General features: G+C 42.9%; 2 protein-coding genes across 4 annotated transcripts in view; one reads left to right on the top strand and one right to left on the bottom strand.

Moving 5' to 3' along the window:
• Positions 1 to 3,544, top strand: part of LOC139347433 (kelch-like protein 29) — a 194,185-nt gene extending 190,641 nt beyond the window's left edge. For all 3 annotated transcript variants that reach the window (XM_070987045.1, XM_070987043.1, XM_070987046.1), the window contains one exon: positions 2,080 to 3,544. In XM_070987045.1, the coding sequence (XP_070843146.1) occupies positions 2,080 to 2,263 (184 nt within the window). In that variant the 3' untranslated portion in view covers positions 2,264 to 3,544. The remainder of the gene's footprint in view (positions 1 to 2,079) is intronic.
• Positions 3,545 to 6,044: 2,500 nt separating this feature from the next.
• Positions 6,045 to 17,365, bottom strand: part of atad2b (ATPase family AAA domain containing 2B) — a 67,614-nt gene continuing 56,293 nt past the window's right edge. The window contains exons 27-28 of the mRNA XM_070987042.1: positions 12,264 to 12,392; positions 6,045 to 7,432 (exon numbers count right to left, since the gene is read on the bottom strand). Coding sequence (XP_070843143.1) covers positions 7,391 to 7,432; positions 12,264 to 12,392 — 171 coding nt within the window. The 3' untranslated portion in view covers positions 6,045 to 7,390. The remainder of the gene's footprint in view (positions 7,433 to 12,263; positions 12,393 to 17,365) is intronic.

The following is a 17,365-nucleotide window of genomic DNA, read 5'->3' as shown; positions in this document are numbered from 1 at the left end:
AACTTACACCATTTGTGGACACATAATGGCTGATAAAGGGAGGTAAATGGAAATTAACAACAGTGGGATCACTCCCTAATATTCCAGTCAGCTCGAGCCGCTGAGGTGTGCAGTTTGCTGGATAATGAACCCACAGTTTTCAAGGCCCGAGCCCTTTTTATTTCTTTTTCCAGCAGCTGAGAGAGAAAGAAGCACGCGCAAAATACATTTGGGAGGCAATTACAGACAGTGATCTTAAGTGCAGAATGTATAACATAAATCATGTTGTCAGAGTTATTGATAAGCTGCAGCAGCACACGGCAGGCAGCTGTTCTGCTACATTTAACTAAGTCTGACACGCGAGGAAGAGATGCAGGCAAGGAGGGAGAACAGCAAACACGCAGAGCTGCCAAAGGAGAGACGCACAAACACTCAGAAACAGCGCTATCTTCAGTGCATGCTCCCCCACACAAGATGAAGTGCAGCAGGTCATCGTGCAGGAGTGCTGATACTCTCCCCTGGTTGAGCCCGGCCCTCCGCAGGCCTGCACCTCCCCTCTGTTTATCAGGACGAGCAGCTTCAGGCTTTGCCCGGCGCCCTCTCCATTTTGGATCAGCTGTGAAGCTTTCTCCCTGAGTAGATTTAGGCTTTATGTAATAATCTTTTTCCGTCCCAACTGCGTTGTGAATTTGTGCAACAGGACTGCATGTTGTTCGTTCCGAGTGTGTGCGTGCTTGTGTGTGTGTTTGAGCGTGTACCTTATGTAAATGCAGATCGTTCCAAACCCCAATAGGAGTACAAAGCCCTAATCAGCTTACAGCCCAAGTTTTAATCCTCTCTGCACACAAACTCCTGTTTCTGTTTCTCATATCAAATGAGCACATTTGTACAGATATTTGCGTATTCATTAGTTTTCTCTCGGCCTCAAGAGGGAATGTAATGTGTGTGTGTTTTTTTTTTCCTACCTTAGAAAGTAGCCTTGTTGGGCGTGTCGAGAGCATGTGTGGATGATGGGAAATAGTCTCAGGCGTGTCCCCCAGCGTGACAGTCAGCACCTTTAAGAAGATGTTGTCTTCTGTCTGGCTTTGTTGTCTTATCATGATTAAAACTAAGGATAACAATATTCCCGCTGCTGTGAGTCATGGCTATCTGACATCAAAGCTACATTAGCTCACACTTCCTTTCACCCACTTATCTTCCCGACACAGATTCTCATGCATTGTTATTTGTTTGTAATAGTCAGCGCTTTTAATTTGAAGGAACAGCAGTAGGAAATGTTTGCATTAGCTGTAACTTAATACAGCTTTAATACAGGTTAGAAGAGAGCAAACAGTGAGGCCCATACCACCGAGATAAACTGAAAGACAGCAACGGTGGATTACAAACATGGGTCACTTCCTGTCAGTCCCTCATGCACAGACTCTGCCCCTACTGATAAAAACTACTTTATAAAGAGGGACTGCACAATGTAAATTAGACTTAGATGAGAAGATCAAGACCAGTCTAATGTCTGTACTGTAAATAAAATGCTGCAATCCATCGCAAATCAATAGTTCCAAGGCAGCATTCCCGAATTACAATCTAAAAGTGTTCCAGTGCATCTGTGCAGGAAAACATGGACGCCCACCGCAAACGGATGTTTGTATGGCAGGTCTCTGAACTTCATGAGAATATTATCGCACTTAAAATGAGACGCACCTCTAATGAAGTTATATATCGTTGGTCCGTACAGAAAACGTGCATTAAAAACAGCTATCGGGGTACGTGCCAGACTATTTCTTGGCTGTGGACGGTAACGTCCTGGGATTTCAACTGCAATCAAACAGTCAAAACATACACAGACACATAACCTGCTGTTAAAACAAAAGTTTGAATAAAATAAACAAGATATGGCAAGCTTTAGAAGTGCTTATATGCAGACTTTGTGATTGTTCAATGTAGCCTGGCTAGCCGTTTCCCTTAGTTCAGTCTTATGCTAAACTAAGCTAATTGGCTAATGGCTGCAGATTCAATTTAAAAGACTCTACTGTTGCTCAGAATGTTTGTTCCATTAAGGATTGCACAAACAAAACAAAATTCTGTGTGTGTGTGTGTCTGCAGCGCTGTGATCCTGGACGGGAAGATCTACGCCACAGGAGGCATCGTGAGCAGCGAGGGTCCGGCCCTCGGCAACATGGAGACCTTCGACCCTTGCACCAACACTTGGACTCTCCTGCAGTCACTGCCCTGCCCGCTCTTCAGACACGGCTGTGTGGTCATCAAGAAGTACATTCAGAGCGGCTGAGGGCGGCCGATCGCACTGGGTCGACGCCAAACACCAGCTGAGCTCCAGGTTGTGGAACGATGTGTGACGGCAGCTTAGGGCCGGGCCGGTCGGTCAGCGACCTCTGGACTTGACGCCAGCATCCATCCACCGTTACCTGTCCCACTCCCCCCCAAAAAAAGCCCTGTGCAGAATGTACTCATGTTAAACTACTCAGCCATGTCAGGTGACGATGCCTAACCTTCAGTACTGTATGTGTCATGGTAGTAGTTCATCCTCTCATCCAACAGGCACAGGGACCCTCTTAGTAAATTCCAAACTCCTTGGTTTTCCATGAAGTCATCATCGATTCAGTTCTGTCTTTTCCAGATCTCTAAACTCACCGTCTCCTCATTTCTTTCCAATACTCTGACTCAGCGCAGTCGAAGCCATTGCAGGTCCAGATGTTTGTCCCCTTTTGAGAATTCAGTTCGACAGGTGTAGGTTTCATAGTCATTTGTTAGAGAGCAGTTTCCTTTTGGTGTGCGGGCGTTTTTCAGTCGTGACATCTACAGGACAGGAGGACGAGTGAAGGAACGGAATCCACCAAACATTTTCCTCTTTGCCAGTCGATTTGATGAATTTCTCCTCTCTCCACTGTATCAGGAAGTGAAAATCCTACGGCAAGTGTGGATTTATGAGGTGATTTTAAAAACAGATTTTGAACTCTGTGTAACCCGGTTCTGCTAATGACTTGCTAAACATAGGAAAAAAACGTAAAATCTGGGTCAGGTAGGGTTTAAAACGAGAAAATCTCTTTTTTTCCCCCTTTGTTCTTGTGCAATTGCAGCGTGATTGAGATATCATCTGGAGAGCGAGTGGCCTGTTTTTTTTCCCCTTTGATTCATAACTCTTGTTCTCTGGGACAAAGACAGCATTGCATTTAGAGGGAGAGGGAATTCCTCCTTCTGCTGACAAGTTGGGACAGTTCCTCCAGAAAAAAGCACAATGACCACCCATGACTGTTATCATAGAAGTTATCTGTTGATCCGTGTTTAGCGTCTTTCATCAGTCCCCCCCCCACCTTCTTTTTCTTTTCTACAAATGTGTTTCATTGCGACCCACACACTGGGCTGCTATTCTGTAAATACAGGAAGGAAATATGTATATTTTAAAACCTGAAGGCAATTCTGTATAAATGTTTTTAGAAAAAAAAAACCCTGATAGGTTGGATTCAAAAAGGTATGTCTGTAAATCTGTACCCAAAAAGGAGAAATTAACAGTTGTTATTATTGAAACCTAATACATATACCAGAACATGAACACAGTGTGCGGTCTGTTTTTTGGTATACTGTCTAATGAATCAAGGATCAAGAACTTATTTTCTCAAAGAGAAGTGCTCTACTCAATACAGTGAAGTTGCTTTTCTGGGCTCTTAATTTTGGCATGTAAACATACCACTGTGTAATTTTATTTGTGCTTTTTTTTTTTTTTTTTTAAAGCAGAGGCTCCTCAGATTTGCTCTCCAAATATTGCACTCGGGTTATCTGAAATTGAATTTCCAGGAAGAAACATCAACACTTGAAATGTACAGTTTGAACTTTTATTCAAGTATATCACAGCAGTTTATTTGAGAAATACAGTAAATTCAAAGTCAAATATAACTTACACTAACGTAACAATTGCGAACAGGTGTGTTAAAATACACGAACAGAATTGACAAAGCTATGGAAAGTCTCGACTAAATTAACTGTGAAAAATAGGGAAGAACAAAGTATTTCAGGATGGAACAAACCCTTTCCTTCTGCATACTGGACTAAGTAGTCTCAACTACCAGACAAAAATTGGTTGTTAGTCCAAACTGGCTACAATTTATAATAAGAAAGGAATATCACAATGTATGACATTTAACTACCCATATTTTGTTTCCATACATGTTTTTAAATTCATAAAAAATAACTCTTTTGGCAGAAAGTGGAGACGAAGTGAAAAACAATAAAAAGTTAGTCTGGTCCTGTTTCTCTTCCTGCAATGTATTAGACGGACACTTTAAATAACACCTCCGTCCTAATGTTAGTCTCTTCCAGTATGCCACAGTCTGTAACCACTTAACCAATAAAACACCAGAACAATGAAATAAATAGAAAAGTCGAAAGGGCATGTTGTCGCGTGTTGAACCTGAGAGACCTGTAAACCCTTTATTCCCCCGTACACGCCAAATAAACCTGCTACACAAACGCTACGCAATTCAGCAACATCGTTCAAGCGTACACGTGACGCTTGCCGATTCGTTCAATTTCAAACGTACAAAAAGACAATTTGCTGAATATTAGGTGTAGAACATGTTTAATAATAAATAATCAGAATCATGAGATGAAAATCTGCAAAAAACAAGCTGAATTTGGAAGAAAAAAGGCGAGTGTGTAAAGAGGCAGAAAATGCTCTCTATAGCTTCTGACAAGGTGTGGGGTGATATTATGGAAGAGGAGCAGATCTAGGATTAACCCCTCAGTGTCAAGGTACAGTAGAAATTAACCTGAAACTAAAGCATAAAACATATAGTCCATGAAATATCCTTTAAACTTATGCAATCATCATCTGGCTCAAATGCAAACATACATAACAATCGGAGAGATATAAACAACTCTTGGATTACTGCAGCAGCTGTGGTTGCACTGATCTGGTACCTTAGATGGTACTGAAGATGTAGCAACAGTATTTTGGGGGGGAAGAAAAATACTGTGTTTGTACCCAGTAAACAGTTTTCGCATTAAAATAAATTAAGCTGAGGTAGCGTTGGTTTTTCTCTCTGCAGTAGTCCAAGTGCTAACCTGTCATTGCCAGTTTGCATATGGTCTTTGCTTTTGTCACCTAGAATTTGAGAAAAGGCAGAGGTGAGCTGGGGTCAGAGTTGCACCAAGAGGTTTGAGGATTGGACAAGAGTGCTTTGAGAGAGAGAGAGAAGGGACCTTCTCTGGTCTACACCTGCTCAAAACATGGCGTCTCCCACACCATGAAAACTTTATAAAGCTTCAGTAAATACCTTCATTTACTACAGTCAGAAAATGTACACTGTGCTGGCCACAGATCGGAATCCAGCTTCTCTTGTCTGGTGCGGATAAAAACAATGAAATAAACCCACAGAGTCGGTACACACATTTTGAAAGGAGGAAAAAAAAAAATAAAATCACGTAATGCTTTATACACCTTAGTGACGGGCACTGCCTAGAATGGCCTTGTTCATTATGGATTCACAACCCACGCGAAAACAATCTCAACTTCAGCAAATCATTGTATAAAAAAAACAGTCAAAAGAATTATCAAATACACAACATAATACAGAGGTTGTCATGACCTTCTAATAGAACGTTTTCATAGTCGAAATAGAATTCATGTGAGCGGGCACCATTATGTCAGCACCTTTGGAGGGAGCGGGATAACTCTTGGCACAGTAAATCATGTGACTCGCATCATTATGTTTTGCATATGAAAAAAGAAACTGAAGGAAAGCTGGTGTTGTCAACCTCTTCGTACACCTGCTGTCTGCTCAGGTGGAGACCGACCTCCCCAACAGGTCTGGGCTTAACAGGGCATGAATACATTTAAATATGGTAAAAACATTTCAAGTGCTTTAGACATATCTGGCCGGACACCGACACGGCCACAGAAGGTACGTACTATCCAAAACTCCTTTCGTATTCTGCTGATTTTCAAATGCTGTCACTTACTTTTTTTGGCCAAGGTTGGAGATGTATAGCAGAGATATGTTTTTAAACAACCTAATGGCATTGAGAATTTTTTTATTTTTTATTTTTTATTTTTTGCTTCGAGGTCACAGTGACCTCAGTGGTTAAGACCCACCCCGACTTGGAGTTTGTTCATTGTCGTGAGAAGTAAATTAAAAAATCCTGTTTAATGTATCAGAGTTTCATATGAGGTTTAAGTAAGGCACACACTAGGCAGTGCAAACTCTAGACGCGTTCCAATTTGTACTGCTTCCAGTTCCTCAGCCGGGGTGTTGCTAGGAAAATCAACTGGCGGGGCACAGCTTGAGTGGTGAGGGAAAACATTCAGACTGTGAATGCAGTGAGGAGGGGGGCTCAGCTACCACAAACTATTCAGGACTTGGCAGTCTGTAAGGACCGAATGCCTGAAGCGGTCTCTGAGCGAATGCTCCGAGTGAGGTGGTTGGACAGCTAACGTACGGGCGACGCTAAGCCTGTTCACCAGTAACTGAGACGGACAGCGAGGGGACTAACAGCCTAGCGCACCTGATGAGCACTATTACAAAGAGGACAAAATTGCTTGTAGTCCTGCTGTGCTAACCTCAACCAGTTCGTGTTCCTACAAGACCTTCTTTGTAAACTATTGTTGCGGGTGAGGATCCTCGACGGTGGCTCAGATGTTGAACTAATCAAGTAGCTAAAATGGCAGAAAAAATGCGCTGCTTGATAGCGTGGCGACAACTGGCCAATGACAAAGCGTTCCGCTCGAGGGCTCAGCAATGTGGTTTTCTGATTCACAACATTATCTGTCCTCGTCTCCTGGCGGCACTCCGCATTCACACTTCTGCTGGTGAGGATCAGAGTGAGTGTGTGCAAGTGAGAGTGTGTGTGTTTGTAGCAATACATACATACCCAAGTGTCAGGGTGTGTGTGTGTGTGTGTGTGTGTGTGTGTGTGTGTGTGTGTGTGTGTGTGTGTGTGTGTGTGTGTGTGTGTATGCACTGCCTGCTCCGGAGAGAAGCGGCCAGGTTGCGATATGACATCACCCGATCTGTTGGTTTTGCTAGTCATCCAAGTTAAGAAGTAATCCCAAGAGCAGCATGGACAAAAGTTAGGATAGCACCCGAGTAGCACCAGGGTTGCCCGTCACAGTTGGTGTGTGCGTGCGTGTGTGTGTGTGACTGACACACCTCCAGGAGTTTGGTTGTGTAGAATGGGTCTGGATCTGGCCAGGTTCCTGAGACAATAGCACCATTGAATGTCTCTGTCCTCAACCTCGTTGCGTTACCTCCCAGTAGCAGGAGGGGCGCCGGATTTCCTCTGTGTGTGTTTCTGTGTTGAGGGCTTGACTCAGAAACTCCTTCCCTCTCTCTCTCGCTCAGTCTGTGTGTGTCTTTGTGGTCCCAGGCTGTTCAGGATCTACCTGAAAGGTATTCTCTCCATCTCACAGGAATGTATCAAAATGCTGGATTCTCTCCTCCATCTCCTGCGCCACAAACAGACAAGACACACACACACAAGGCTTAGTCTCAACCAGCACAGCAAACTTGGATGTGTGTATAAAGCATCTGTGCCACAGTTTCAATATTACTTGGAAATTTCCCACAGCAAACAACAGCTTTCACCATGATAAATGATGTAAAATGAAGCAAAGCTGTGCTGGAATGAGACAGGCGATTTTTCTCAGCATGAAAACAGCAGAGTTTGACACTGACTAAATTTGAACAGAGCCGGAGGAAGAGAGATGGATGTTAGCCTGCAATAGACCATGATTAATGCCTTGAAGATGTTACACTGTGTGTGTTCTCTCATCTGAATGGCTGAGTCAGTGCGACAGACGCCGCTACAAGATACCAATTTCAACATCGACAACAAAAGTTAAAAACTAGCAGCTTTACAGTAAAAAGCAAATTCACCCTTCTGAAAAAGAGGTAAACTTTTCCAGGGGGGGACCGAAACCTTCACTGAAACGTTTCCATCACACACTAACATTACACACACATGTATCTGTGTGTAATTAGTAGCCATTAACAGATGCTACATCAGAAATTCACTGGTTCCAGCTTCTCTGAGGTGAATATCTGCTGGTTGACGATGGCAATATGTTGAATATCTTTGGGTTCTGGACTGTTAGCTGGACCTGAATTGAATGTGTCATGTTGGACCAAAAAGTTAACAAAGAAAATAACTGATACCTGCAGCTGAAGATGGTCAGGTTTCATGCGTGCCTGGTTTAATGAGCTGTCCACAGACTCATTTTCTGTATCTCTTACATCAGTATTCATGCATTCATTGCTTCTTCCTTTGAGAATTCTCCTTAGAAATGCTCTTGAATGTCTGAAACGACTGCAAATTCAGCCTGAATGCCATGTTCATGCACACTTTTGCTGTCTGTAAGGTGGCTTTGAATTCACAGGCTAACATCTAAGGGTCAAAGCTGTTTGTAATCCTTTCGTGAACACAAAGAATTCGTTCAACTGCTGCTGAAGTCCTCTGTCAGATGAAACAAAGAGTCATGGTGATCAGCTGTTCATTTGACAATTGAGATATAGTCAAGTACATCCAATATACAGTGCATCTTTCGATTAGACAGAAACGTCACAGGAACTATGCGGTTCTGCATGTGGTTTGAACTCACCCTCCAGTTCCATCTATGACATCAATTAAGCACTTAGCACCTCATCATACCCACAACTATCAAACAAGCTGTCAAATCCAAAGGACTCATGAAAAGTAAAGTTAACGTGCAGCTGAATAAAAAGTCACTAATTTAGGAAAATTCCCTGAGAGCCTCAGATCATCAGGTGCAGCCCATACTTAGACACATCAGTGCTTTTAACACCTGTGTGTTTGTGTGTCTCACTGCACACCCACACACACATAAGCTCAACGCCGCCCTGACGCTTTGCACCTCTGTGATCACCAGCCTATCTGCCTGAAGGCCTATCACCATGTCACCCTAAAACACAGCAGGCAATATAACAAGTCTCTGCAGCACCAACCCTCTGTTAGGCCTCTCAGTCTCTCTCTAGCATGAGCGCACGCCGACCAGCATGGCAAGAAGGTTCAGTTTCTGTATCACTCGATAGCTACAACATGGCAGAATTAGGATCTTAATTTCCCATAGGGCCCATCAACACTATTCATTAAAAAAGAAATCCAGCATTGTGTACTCGACACTGTTAAGATGTCATCAATTTGTGATGTTCAATCCATTTGTGACACAGGTGTTATAAATCACTCTGGTGTACCCGCCTTCTTTGAACCTGTCTTATTTCCACTATTTCCCAGATCACATTTTCGACAACCTCTGGGAGAACAAGGCTCTCTGCAGTGTATACATGTTGGTTAGAAAAGCAGAAACAACAACGCCGTAACACCCCCCCCCCCACAAAATAAAAAGTGAGAGTCGCGTAAGAGAACAATTTTGTGTGCTGTGCCTGGATGAAGGTGTTGTTTCACAAGCTACTGACAACAGATTCACAATGATGAAAGCTGGGGCTGCACTGTATTCTGTTCTACAAAGGCTAATGTCAGTGGGGAAACTGATTGCTCTGCTGGTTTTGTGATGGTTTTGTCTTTGTGTGACTCTTCCAACATTGGTAGAGTCATCTGCATTTTACCACCTCTCTGCATGAATAAGAACAAGATAAACAAATGAGCAAATGGACCTGAAAAGCCAGCGTTTTCGGAACAATTCTACAATCAACACTGCCCCTGATGTTGCTTTCTATAAACACATAAGCTTAAAACGGTATGTTGAATGACCTGCAGGGCCACGATCTCCAGCAGCACACATGCAAATAAGCAGAGAAATAACCATCCCTTCTGATGATCAGCTAACTGGAGCAGGAGCATGTGTAGCTGTGGCACAGCACAGATTAAGATTAAAGGTCAAAGGCTCTTACAGAGCCTTAAATTGCTGTCTGAGACAAGGGCAAAATGAAACATTAGGCCTAGGGCAATTTGAACGCCAATTTGTAGATAGGAGCATAGTTGGCATGTTATTGTGTACAGAGCGGAGATGGTCCCCTTGGCTTTAACTGGAAGCAGGGTGCAGTCCACTCCATCTGCTAAAAGGTCAGCTCTTCTGGAGGGCTGAGACAAGCCGTACCCCAGAGAAGGACGGGGAGAGTAAAGGAGACAAATGTATGGATACGCTCCATTTCACTCGTCTCTGCAACATACACACAAACACGATGTGCTGCAACAATGAGTGGAATGGCTTCGGCTGCCACAATGAGTATCAACCCTGCACACGGTACATGTGCACATGTTGTTGCATTCTCTGGGGAGGAACGAGGAGATGACCTGCCGAGGAGTCGAAATATGTGTCGGTAACACGGGCAAACAAAACAAATGCCAAACGAGCTGACATTTCTGCTCTGGAAACACCAATTTAGGCTAGCAGTATGAAACGACCCCCCCCCCCTCGTCGCCCCACACCCGCAACTGGCCTGTCGGCAGGCGGCACCACCTGGCTGACTGCTCTCTCCCTCTCTCTGACGTTTCCTCTCTCTGACATCCTGACAGCCGGTTCTGGCTACCAGCACCAGGACACTTCCATTCCTGGCCTGCTGTCTGCACATCCTACAGCAGCAGAAGATGACCAGATGGGATTCTGGGAAAATATACAGCAGCTTTTTCTGTATGGAACACTGTCAAGAGAGATTAAAAATGAAAAAAGGAGAAATAAAAAAAATCCTGTATTAAAGGTCTTTATGTTAACACTTACTCACAGCATGTTGTATTTCCTAAAGACACGCTGTGCACGCGTACGGTGCTGCAGTATGCACGCTATGATTCTGATGCTACAGTAATAAGAAACTTCTCTTTATTCTCATCAATTAAATCAAAATAAATGAAAAGTAGGGCACACACATGCACATGACCTGTGTGTCATGTAACTTTGTGTCCAACTGATTTCATTCCAGCTCAGCTCCTCTTCCATAGTCAGCATCTATCCACCCTGAAACACTTCTCAGATATTATTTGCGCCCAACCAATTTTTCCACCATGTCTACTTCATTAAACGCGAGCAGTTGTTTAGAGCCTCACTGTCAAAGTGGCCACATCGAGTTACTTGGTGTTATTCTGCTTGCATGATGCCAAACCTGCCGCACAAAATAAAAGTTGAACCGAGAACACACATATTCATCCTCGGGTATCTTCCACCAGGCAATTTTTTTTCCTTAATGGAGCCTTGCAGAACACGTAATATCACCTGTTTTGTACTGCGCACAAAAGATGCCCCTTTTTAGACAGCTGCAAAAGGGCACTTACGACTGATTTTGCCTTGTTCACACATTCTCTTGTGACACTTAGACCTCATTGCTGGTTAGCTCGCCGCAAGGTGCTGGGGTAACCATTGTGTTTGAAAAGATGAGAGGTTGGAATGACTTAACAATGTTATATCACCGCATAACAGTGGGACATAATGTTCAATAATGGGACATTTCCTGCAATATCATGGACATAATCATCCCAGAATGATCCATGTTGTTAATCTGCCCAGTAACCTGTTTATATTTTTGGCATAGTGTATTTTAAATTTGCACTTTGCACTGCAAGTGCATGATTTCCCTCAGGATAAATAAACTTGTTTGCATACATCCAAATAAATTCATTCTCAATTAATCTGATGATTAGTTTCTCGATTAATTGTTTTATCTATGCAATAATCTGGAAATCCATCCATCCATCCATTTTCTATGTCGCTTATCCCTTTCGGGGTTGCGGGGGGGCCGGAGCCTATCTCGGCTGTCATGGGGCGAGAGGCGGGGTACACCCTGGACCGGTTGCCAGCCGGTCACAGGGCACATACACGCAACCATTCACACTCACACTCACACCTAGGGGCAATTTAGAGTCACCAATCAACCTAATGAGCATGTTTTTGGTCTGTGGGAGGAAGCCGGAGTACCCAGAGAGAACCCACGCATGCACGGGAAGAACATGCAAACTTCACACAGAAAGGCCCGACCCGGGAATCGAACCTGCGACCTTCTTGCTGTGATGCACGCGCACTACCTGCTGCGCCACCGTCTAATCTGGAAATGTCCATCATAATTTTTCCAGAGCCCAAGTTGATATATTTTAATCGTTGCCAAACAATCTAAAAAAATCTAAAGCTGATGACTATCATTGACTAAGAAAAGCAGAAAATATCCACCTTTAAGAAGCTGAGACTTAAAAACATCAGCAGATTACAATCTAACAGATTGCATTGTGTATGTGATGTTATGGTACTGTATCATGTTAACGCGTCTTCTGACCACAGTAGTTACAGACACTTGAGACTAGAATGTGTATCTGACCTCCAGTAGCTGGGTCTTGTCATACTCTCTGCGGTGCTTGTAGATACACTGGCTGAGTAGGGAGTATAGTCTCTCCAGCTGCTCCACGCTGTAGCCTTCACTCTTCTTCACCACCGTATCCAGTAGAGCCTGAGGGGGATTACAAATCGACAGCCATTACATTACATAACAAATGAAGTATTAAAGACTTTTTAAAAACTTCTTCAAAGACAAATACCAGACATTATCACCAATATCCATGAACGCGTACTGAGAAACAATAATGAAGCAGACAGGCATACAGTGCTGAATTACTGGTCTGATGTCGGTGCATGGAGCTAAAGCATTTGGAGGTCAGCTCTATTCAAAAGCAATTAAGATCAGAGTGACAGCTAATTAAGGCTAATCATAATTAGAACCAAGTTTACATTTCACTGCTACTTTAATTAAAACATTCTGGACAGTCAAAGGCCCTTTTAATTGACCTGTTCCTCACATTTTAACCAAGCCAAAGTCCGCGTGTGTGTATGTGTGTGTATTTAAAGACGGGGCCTCATCAGAATGCATGGACTGAGACAGCAAAGGCACAATAATTAAAGTTACCATCATTGACACAAGGCAAACAGAGAAACCTCAGCAGAAATGAAATGACGCGTGTGTGTGTGTGTGTGTGTGTGTGTGTGTGTGTGTGTGTGTGTGTGTGTGTGTGTGTGTGAGTTAGAGAGAAACAGTGACCACGTGTTAAACACATAAAACCACGGCAATGTCAAGATTAATAAAACGTGGATGTTTGTCAAAGCTTCTCATCAGCAAATGTCGGAGAGATAATTACAGTGAGCAAAAGAAAAATTACAGAGGTAAAAAGGTTAGCATTGTATTAATCGCTGGACTCCATCTGACTGTGATTTCTTTTTAAATGACAGAACAGTTGTCTTGATTAAAGTAACAGGCGGGCGGCTTCATATCAACAAAAACTTCAGCAGACAGAAGCTTAATCCCAAGACAGATTTAACTCATGACCAGTAATTTAGCTTTGAGAGCAACACATCGCTTTGTTAGGACGTTTTTTACTTTTCAGCACAAACACCTCTAATGGAGTTATGAAAAAGTGAATTTCATCGAGCTGCCCTTGGGATGCACCGTGACTGTTAGCAGTTCGGCTATTTCCCCGAAGCTCCCAACTGAAATACCAGCAAAACATTGTGATACGACATCACCTGAGTCCACGCTCCCATGTTCAGGTGTTCAGGGTATTAGCTTTCCACTTGGTTGCCAAAATGTCATTAAGCAGTACCGACTGTGGGAAATCTCCCCGGACAATCGTAAGGCCAAACTTCAGCGGCTGTTTCATGACTATTCTTTCATCTGCCCGCTGCAATGCTGTCAGGAAAAGTAATGGGGGACAGGGGAGATTATTAGGCCTGGTCAGAGATCTGCATTCCTGAGAGGGCTTTCTTGCTTTAGTTGTTTTTTTTGCTTTTAGGTGCATCACAGAAACCCATTTCAACCATGTAAAAATGATTCTGCCCCACACCGAGTACAACAGCAGTGAGAGAGAGAGGAACAACAGGTTAAACACTTGGAAGCTATTTCACTCCACTCCAATAAATATGTTTTTCGGCACTGCTTTTTCAACATTTATGATGCTATTTTCTCCATAAATGTTAGAAGGTTTTGGGGGTTTTTTTTTTAGTTTTAGAGTTGCAGATTAACTTAAATTTACACACATATAAATATAATAATGAGACAAGAGAAGAAAACAAATGTCAAAGCTCTTGTGTTCTGTCTCTAAAAGTTTAATTTTCCATACTTCCCCCAGCTTGACTTCCAGTAGGTGCTTATCATACTGTACTCAATAGCCTGGAAACATGACTTTGAGGAGATAATACCTTTCAAATATTCACACCTCCATAACTTAATCCGGCAGTGTAGGAGGATTCACCGGTAAAATGCCTTTGACATAAAAACCTCGACCTGGCCAATCTAATAACTATAGGTCTCTTGACGAATAAAGTGTGCATACAGAAGCTAAGAACCCTAAGAATTTCTCTAATATTCAGAATTCGTGTAAAGTGATAATGATCAGCACAGCTGCCTTCAAGAAGTGCTGTCAGCTGCTCCATATTGAGCATATTTTATTGGATTCTTTTTGTGCTTTTTAATACAGTAATTCTGTTCTATCATCAAGGGAGTTCTAGGGTTTCAACCCAGCCGAGAGAACTCATAAAAGAAGACCAAGCAGAGCACATCGCGGTGAGATGTCATTTTTAACAACACGTGCATAAAAGCTTTAATTAGCATCATTACAAGCCATCTCACATTATGTGTAATAATGTGAAATCCTCTGTAAGACACTGCTCCTACCTTCCTTTCATCCAGCTGCCACTCCATCCCTTCTATTTTTCATTGTTTCCCGTCTCTTGCTTTAAGTGCCTTTTGCTACTTTACAGTGCTCCTTCTCTGCTTCATAGTGCATCTTTGCACCTTATTTAAATGTTTCATAGAGGCTCATTTCATGTCCAGACATAGCCCCTTTCCCAGTTTGCTTCCAGTGTCTTTTTTGTTCCTTTCTTGTTTGTGTCCTTCCCTCCTTCTTCCCCCTCTCTTCATCCACTAAATGTATTCTCCTCTTACTGTTAGCCAGCTGATTGCAGCGGCGTACTTCCCAGCCTCTGTCTGCTTGATCAGGATGTCTGTGGCAGTGTGGGGTAAATGGTGTGAGTGTGTCTTACACAGGCTCAGTGATTGAGTGAGCTCGCTGCACACAAAAGGGCAGTAATCCCATGCGTTAAAGACTGCTACTGACATGGACCATTTAACCTCACCCCCTCTAAACTCCGTGTTCCATCTTCCCCTCCCCATCTTTACTCACATCCCTTTCTTTACTCACATCTCTATCCATCCCCATGCTTCTTAAGACTCCAGATGAACCTAAGAGGGTTTGGGATGAGTGTGGCTTTAGAGGACAAAGTAGAATAATGGTATGTGGAGTTGAATTAGTGCCACAAGTCTGCCTGTGAAAGAGGAGTTGATCATAGTTACTTTCGCATGTGTTGACTTCAAAGATTTCACGTAATGCAATAAATGATTCATACTGGTTCTATGTCCACGTGTGCTAATTTGTGCAGAATTCTGACCAGGCAATTAAACTATTTAGATTACACTTACCAAAATCCAAAATGCTGTGCTAATGCAAAACAACATGGGGTAAAATTCACATAAATAGTGGGAAAATATGAGAGGAACAAATCAGGAGTGATTCATGCAACTGGATTCAGGCTACAGCATGGGCACCAACACACTTCATGGCATGGTGTTGCAGCTCTGGTATTTAACCCCCCACAGATGACAACCCAATGCACAGGCATGACGGTATTTGTCATATTCCTCATATCCTCCTCTGGGCCAGCTTAAGATCACCAGGAAACAATAAAACCACCACTGGGTCCTCCCAACCACATTTTTCAGACCATTAAAGCTACTCCTCTTAGCACTGGATTCTCAAATGATTGATTTGAAACAGCTATCACTGTCACTATGAGTAATCCAGCAGATGGCAATAACGCAACACTTATGAATGCCAACCACAAAAAAACTCAGAAGAAGGCCCTCAATATACATTTTTCATCTGCGTGCATTTTTTTCAACATATCTAGACAAATGAAGTGACCTAATGTCAGAGATGTCCAAAAAATAAATCAGACATTAAGCGGCTTAAAAAGAAATGTCAAACGGAACCGGAGGAGAAGAAAAGACTTTACTATGAAAAGTGGCTTTGAAATGTGTGTTGTGGATTGAAGCTAAAAATGAGAACACTGAATTGTGGTGCAAGATATGTACAGATACAATACTGAATTTTGAGCCTGTATAAAATGCTAAATAATGCTTACAATTAGCATTATTTGTTAAACACGACAAGAGTTACGGAGCACATGAATGGACCACAAGCTACTGCTAACAAACAAGCTCTTCAAGCTGAAGCTCTGCGTAATGCTTTTCTCCTGGTATTTCCTAAGGCTAAGCATGTCCTGTGTCTTCCCATGCTGAGGATTTTGCTTCACTGAAGCGGTCAGGAGTGAAAGTTGCAGGTGTGTATTGACGTGAGGGAGGAGCATGGATCCTGCAGAGCGGGGAGTTAAGAGGAAAGCTGCAGTCCGCTGAACTTCGGGGGCTGCTCTTTGATGGATTGGAGAACAACACAAAAACCACCTTGCAACTTTACAGAGACTCGACCAGGAGAATGAATGCGCAGGAAAATGCTTGGCAGCATCCTCCATGGATAACTTGGTCCAAATAGTACACATCAACAAGGTGGTTAAATTGTCTCTTACACTGCCTTTGAGCAGTGCGGCGTGTGAAAGGGGATTCTCACTCTGTATGAGTGTATTCTCACTCTCCTAGTACTTACTTCACTAAAAAAAGTTATGTGTACCCCTGTTAAAAAATGTATAAATGTAACCTGTGAAATTTGCAAACTGTGCTCACTGCACACACCCCGAGTAAACTTGTACATCACTGCAGCAATGTTGGATTCTCAACCACGGGCATTCATTTTCCATTGAGGTTAAGTTGCTCTTTAAACATAATTAGTAAAATGTCACGGTGAACTCACCCGACAGTGCCCTAGTCTTCCAAAAAAAACAACTGATGTTGCTATTATGTAAGCACAAAATGTTGACGGTAATGTCATTTGATGAAGTAAATCCTCTAAGAATGTTTTGCTCTGCACTAATGAAATGTGCAAAATGTTCCTGTGGTGCACTGTATTTAGCATCACCCAAGCTGTAAACGATTACATATGTGGACCGGAGGTAGCTGTGATATAGTAGAGGATTTTCCTCTTTGATCACCGCAGGATGTTTCACAAGCTATGTTTGTGTGTGTGTGTGTGTGTGTGTGTGTGTGTGTGTGTGTGTGTGTGTGTGTGTGTGTGTGTGTGTGTGTGTGTGTGTTGAGGCATCCTCAGTGCTGAGACAGAGAAAAGGGTGGGGGTGGGGGGTGGGCATTTGAAGCTCAACAGTCACCATCACCAGGGACGCCATTAAGCCTTCAATGTCTGCTTCTAAGAGAACAATTCACCCCTTTCTTCCTGTTTTAACTTACCAACATTTTTCAAGTCTCCA

The sequence above is a fragment of the Chaetodon trifascialis genome, chromosome 19 (assembly GCF_039877785.1).
Source record: "Chaetodon trifascialis isolate fChaTrf1 chromosome 19, fChaTrf1.hap1, whole genome shotgun sequence".
Taxonomy (NCBI): domain Eukaryota; kingdom Metazoa; phylum Chordata; class Actinopteri; order Chaetodontiformes; family Chaetodontidae; genus Chaetodon; species Chaetodon trifascialis.
This window is presented reverse-complemented; position numbering and strand designations above follow the sequence as displayed.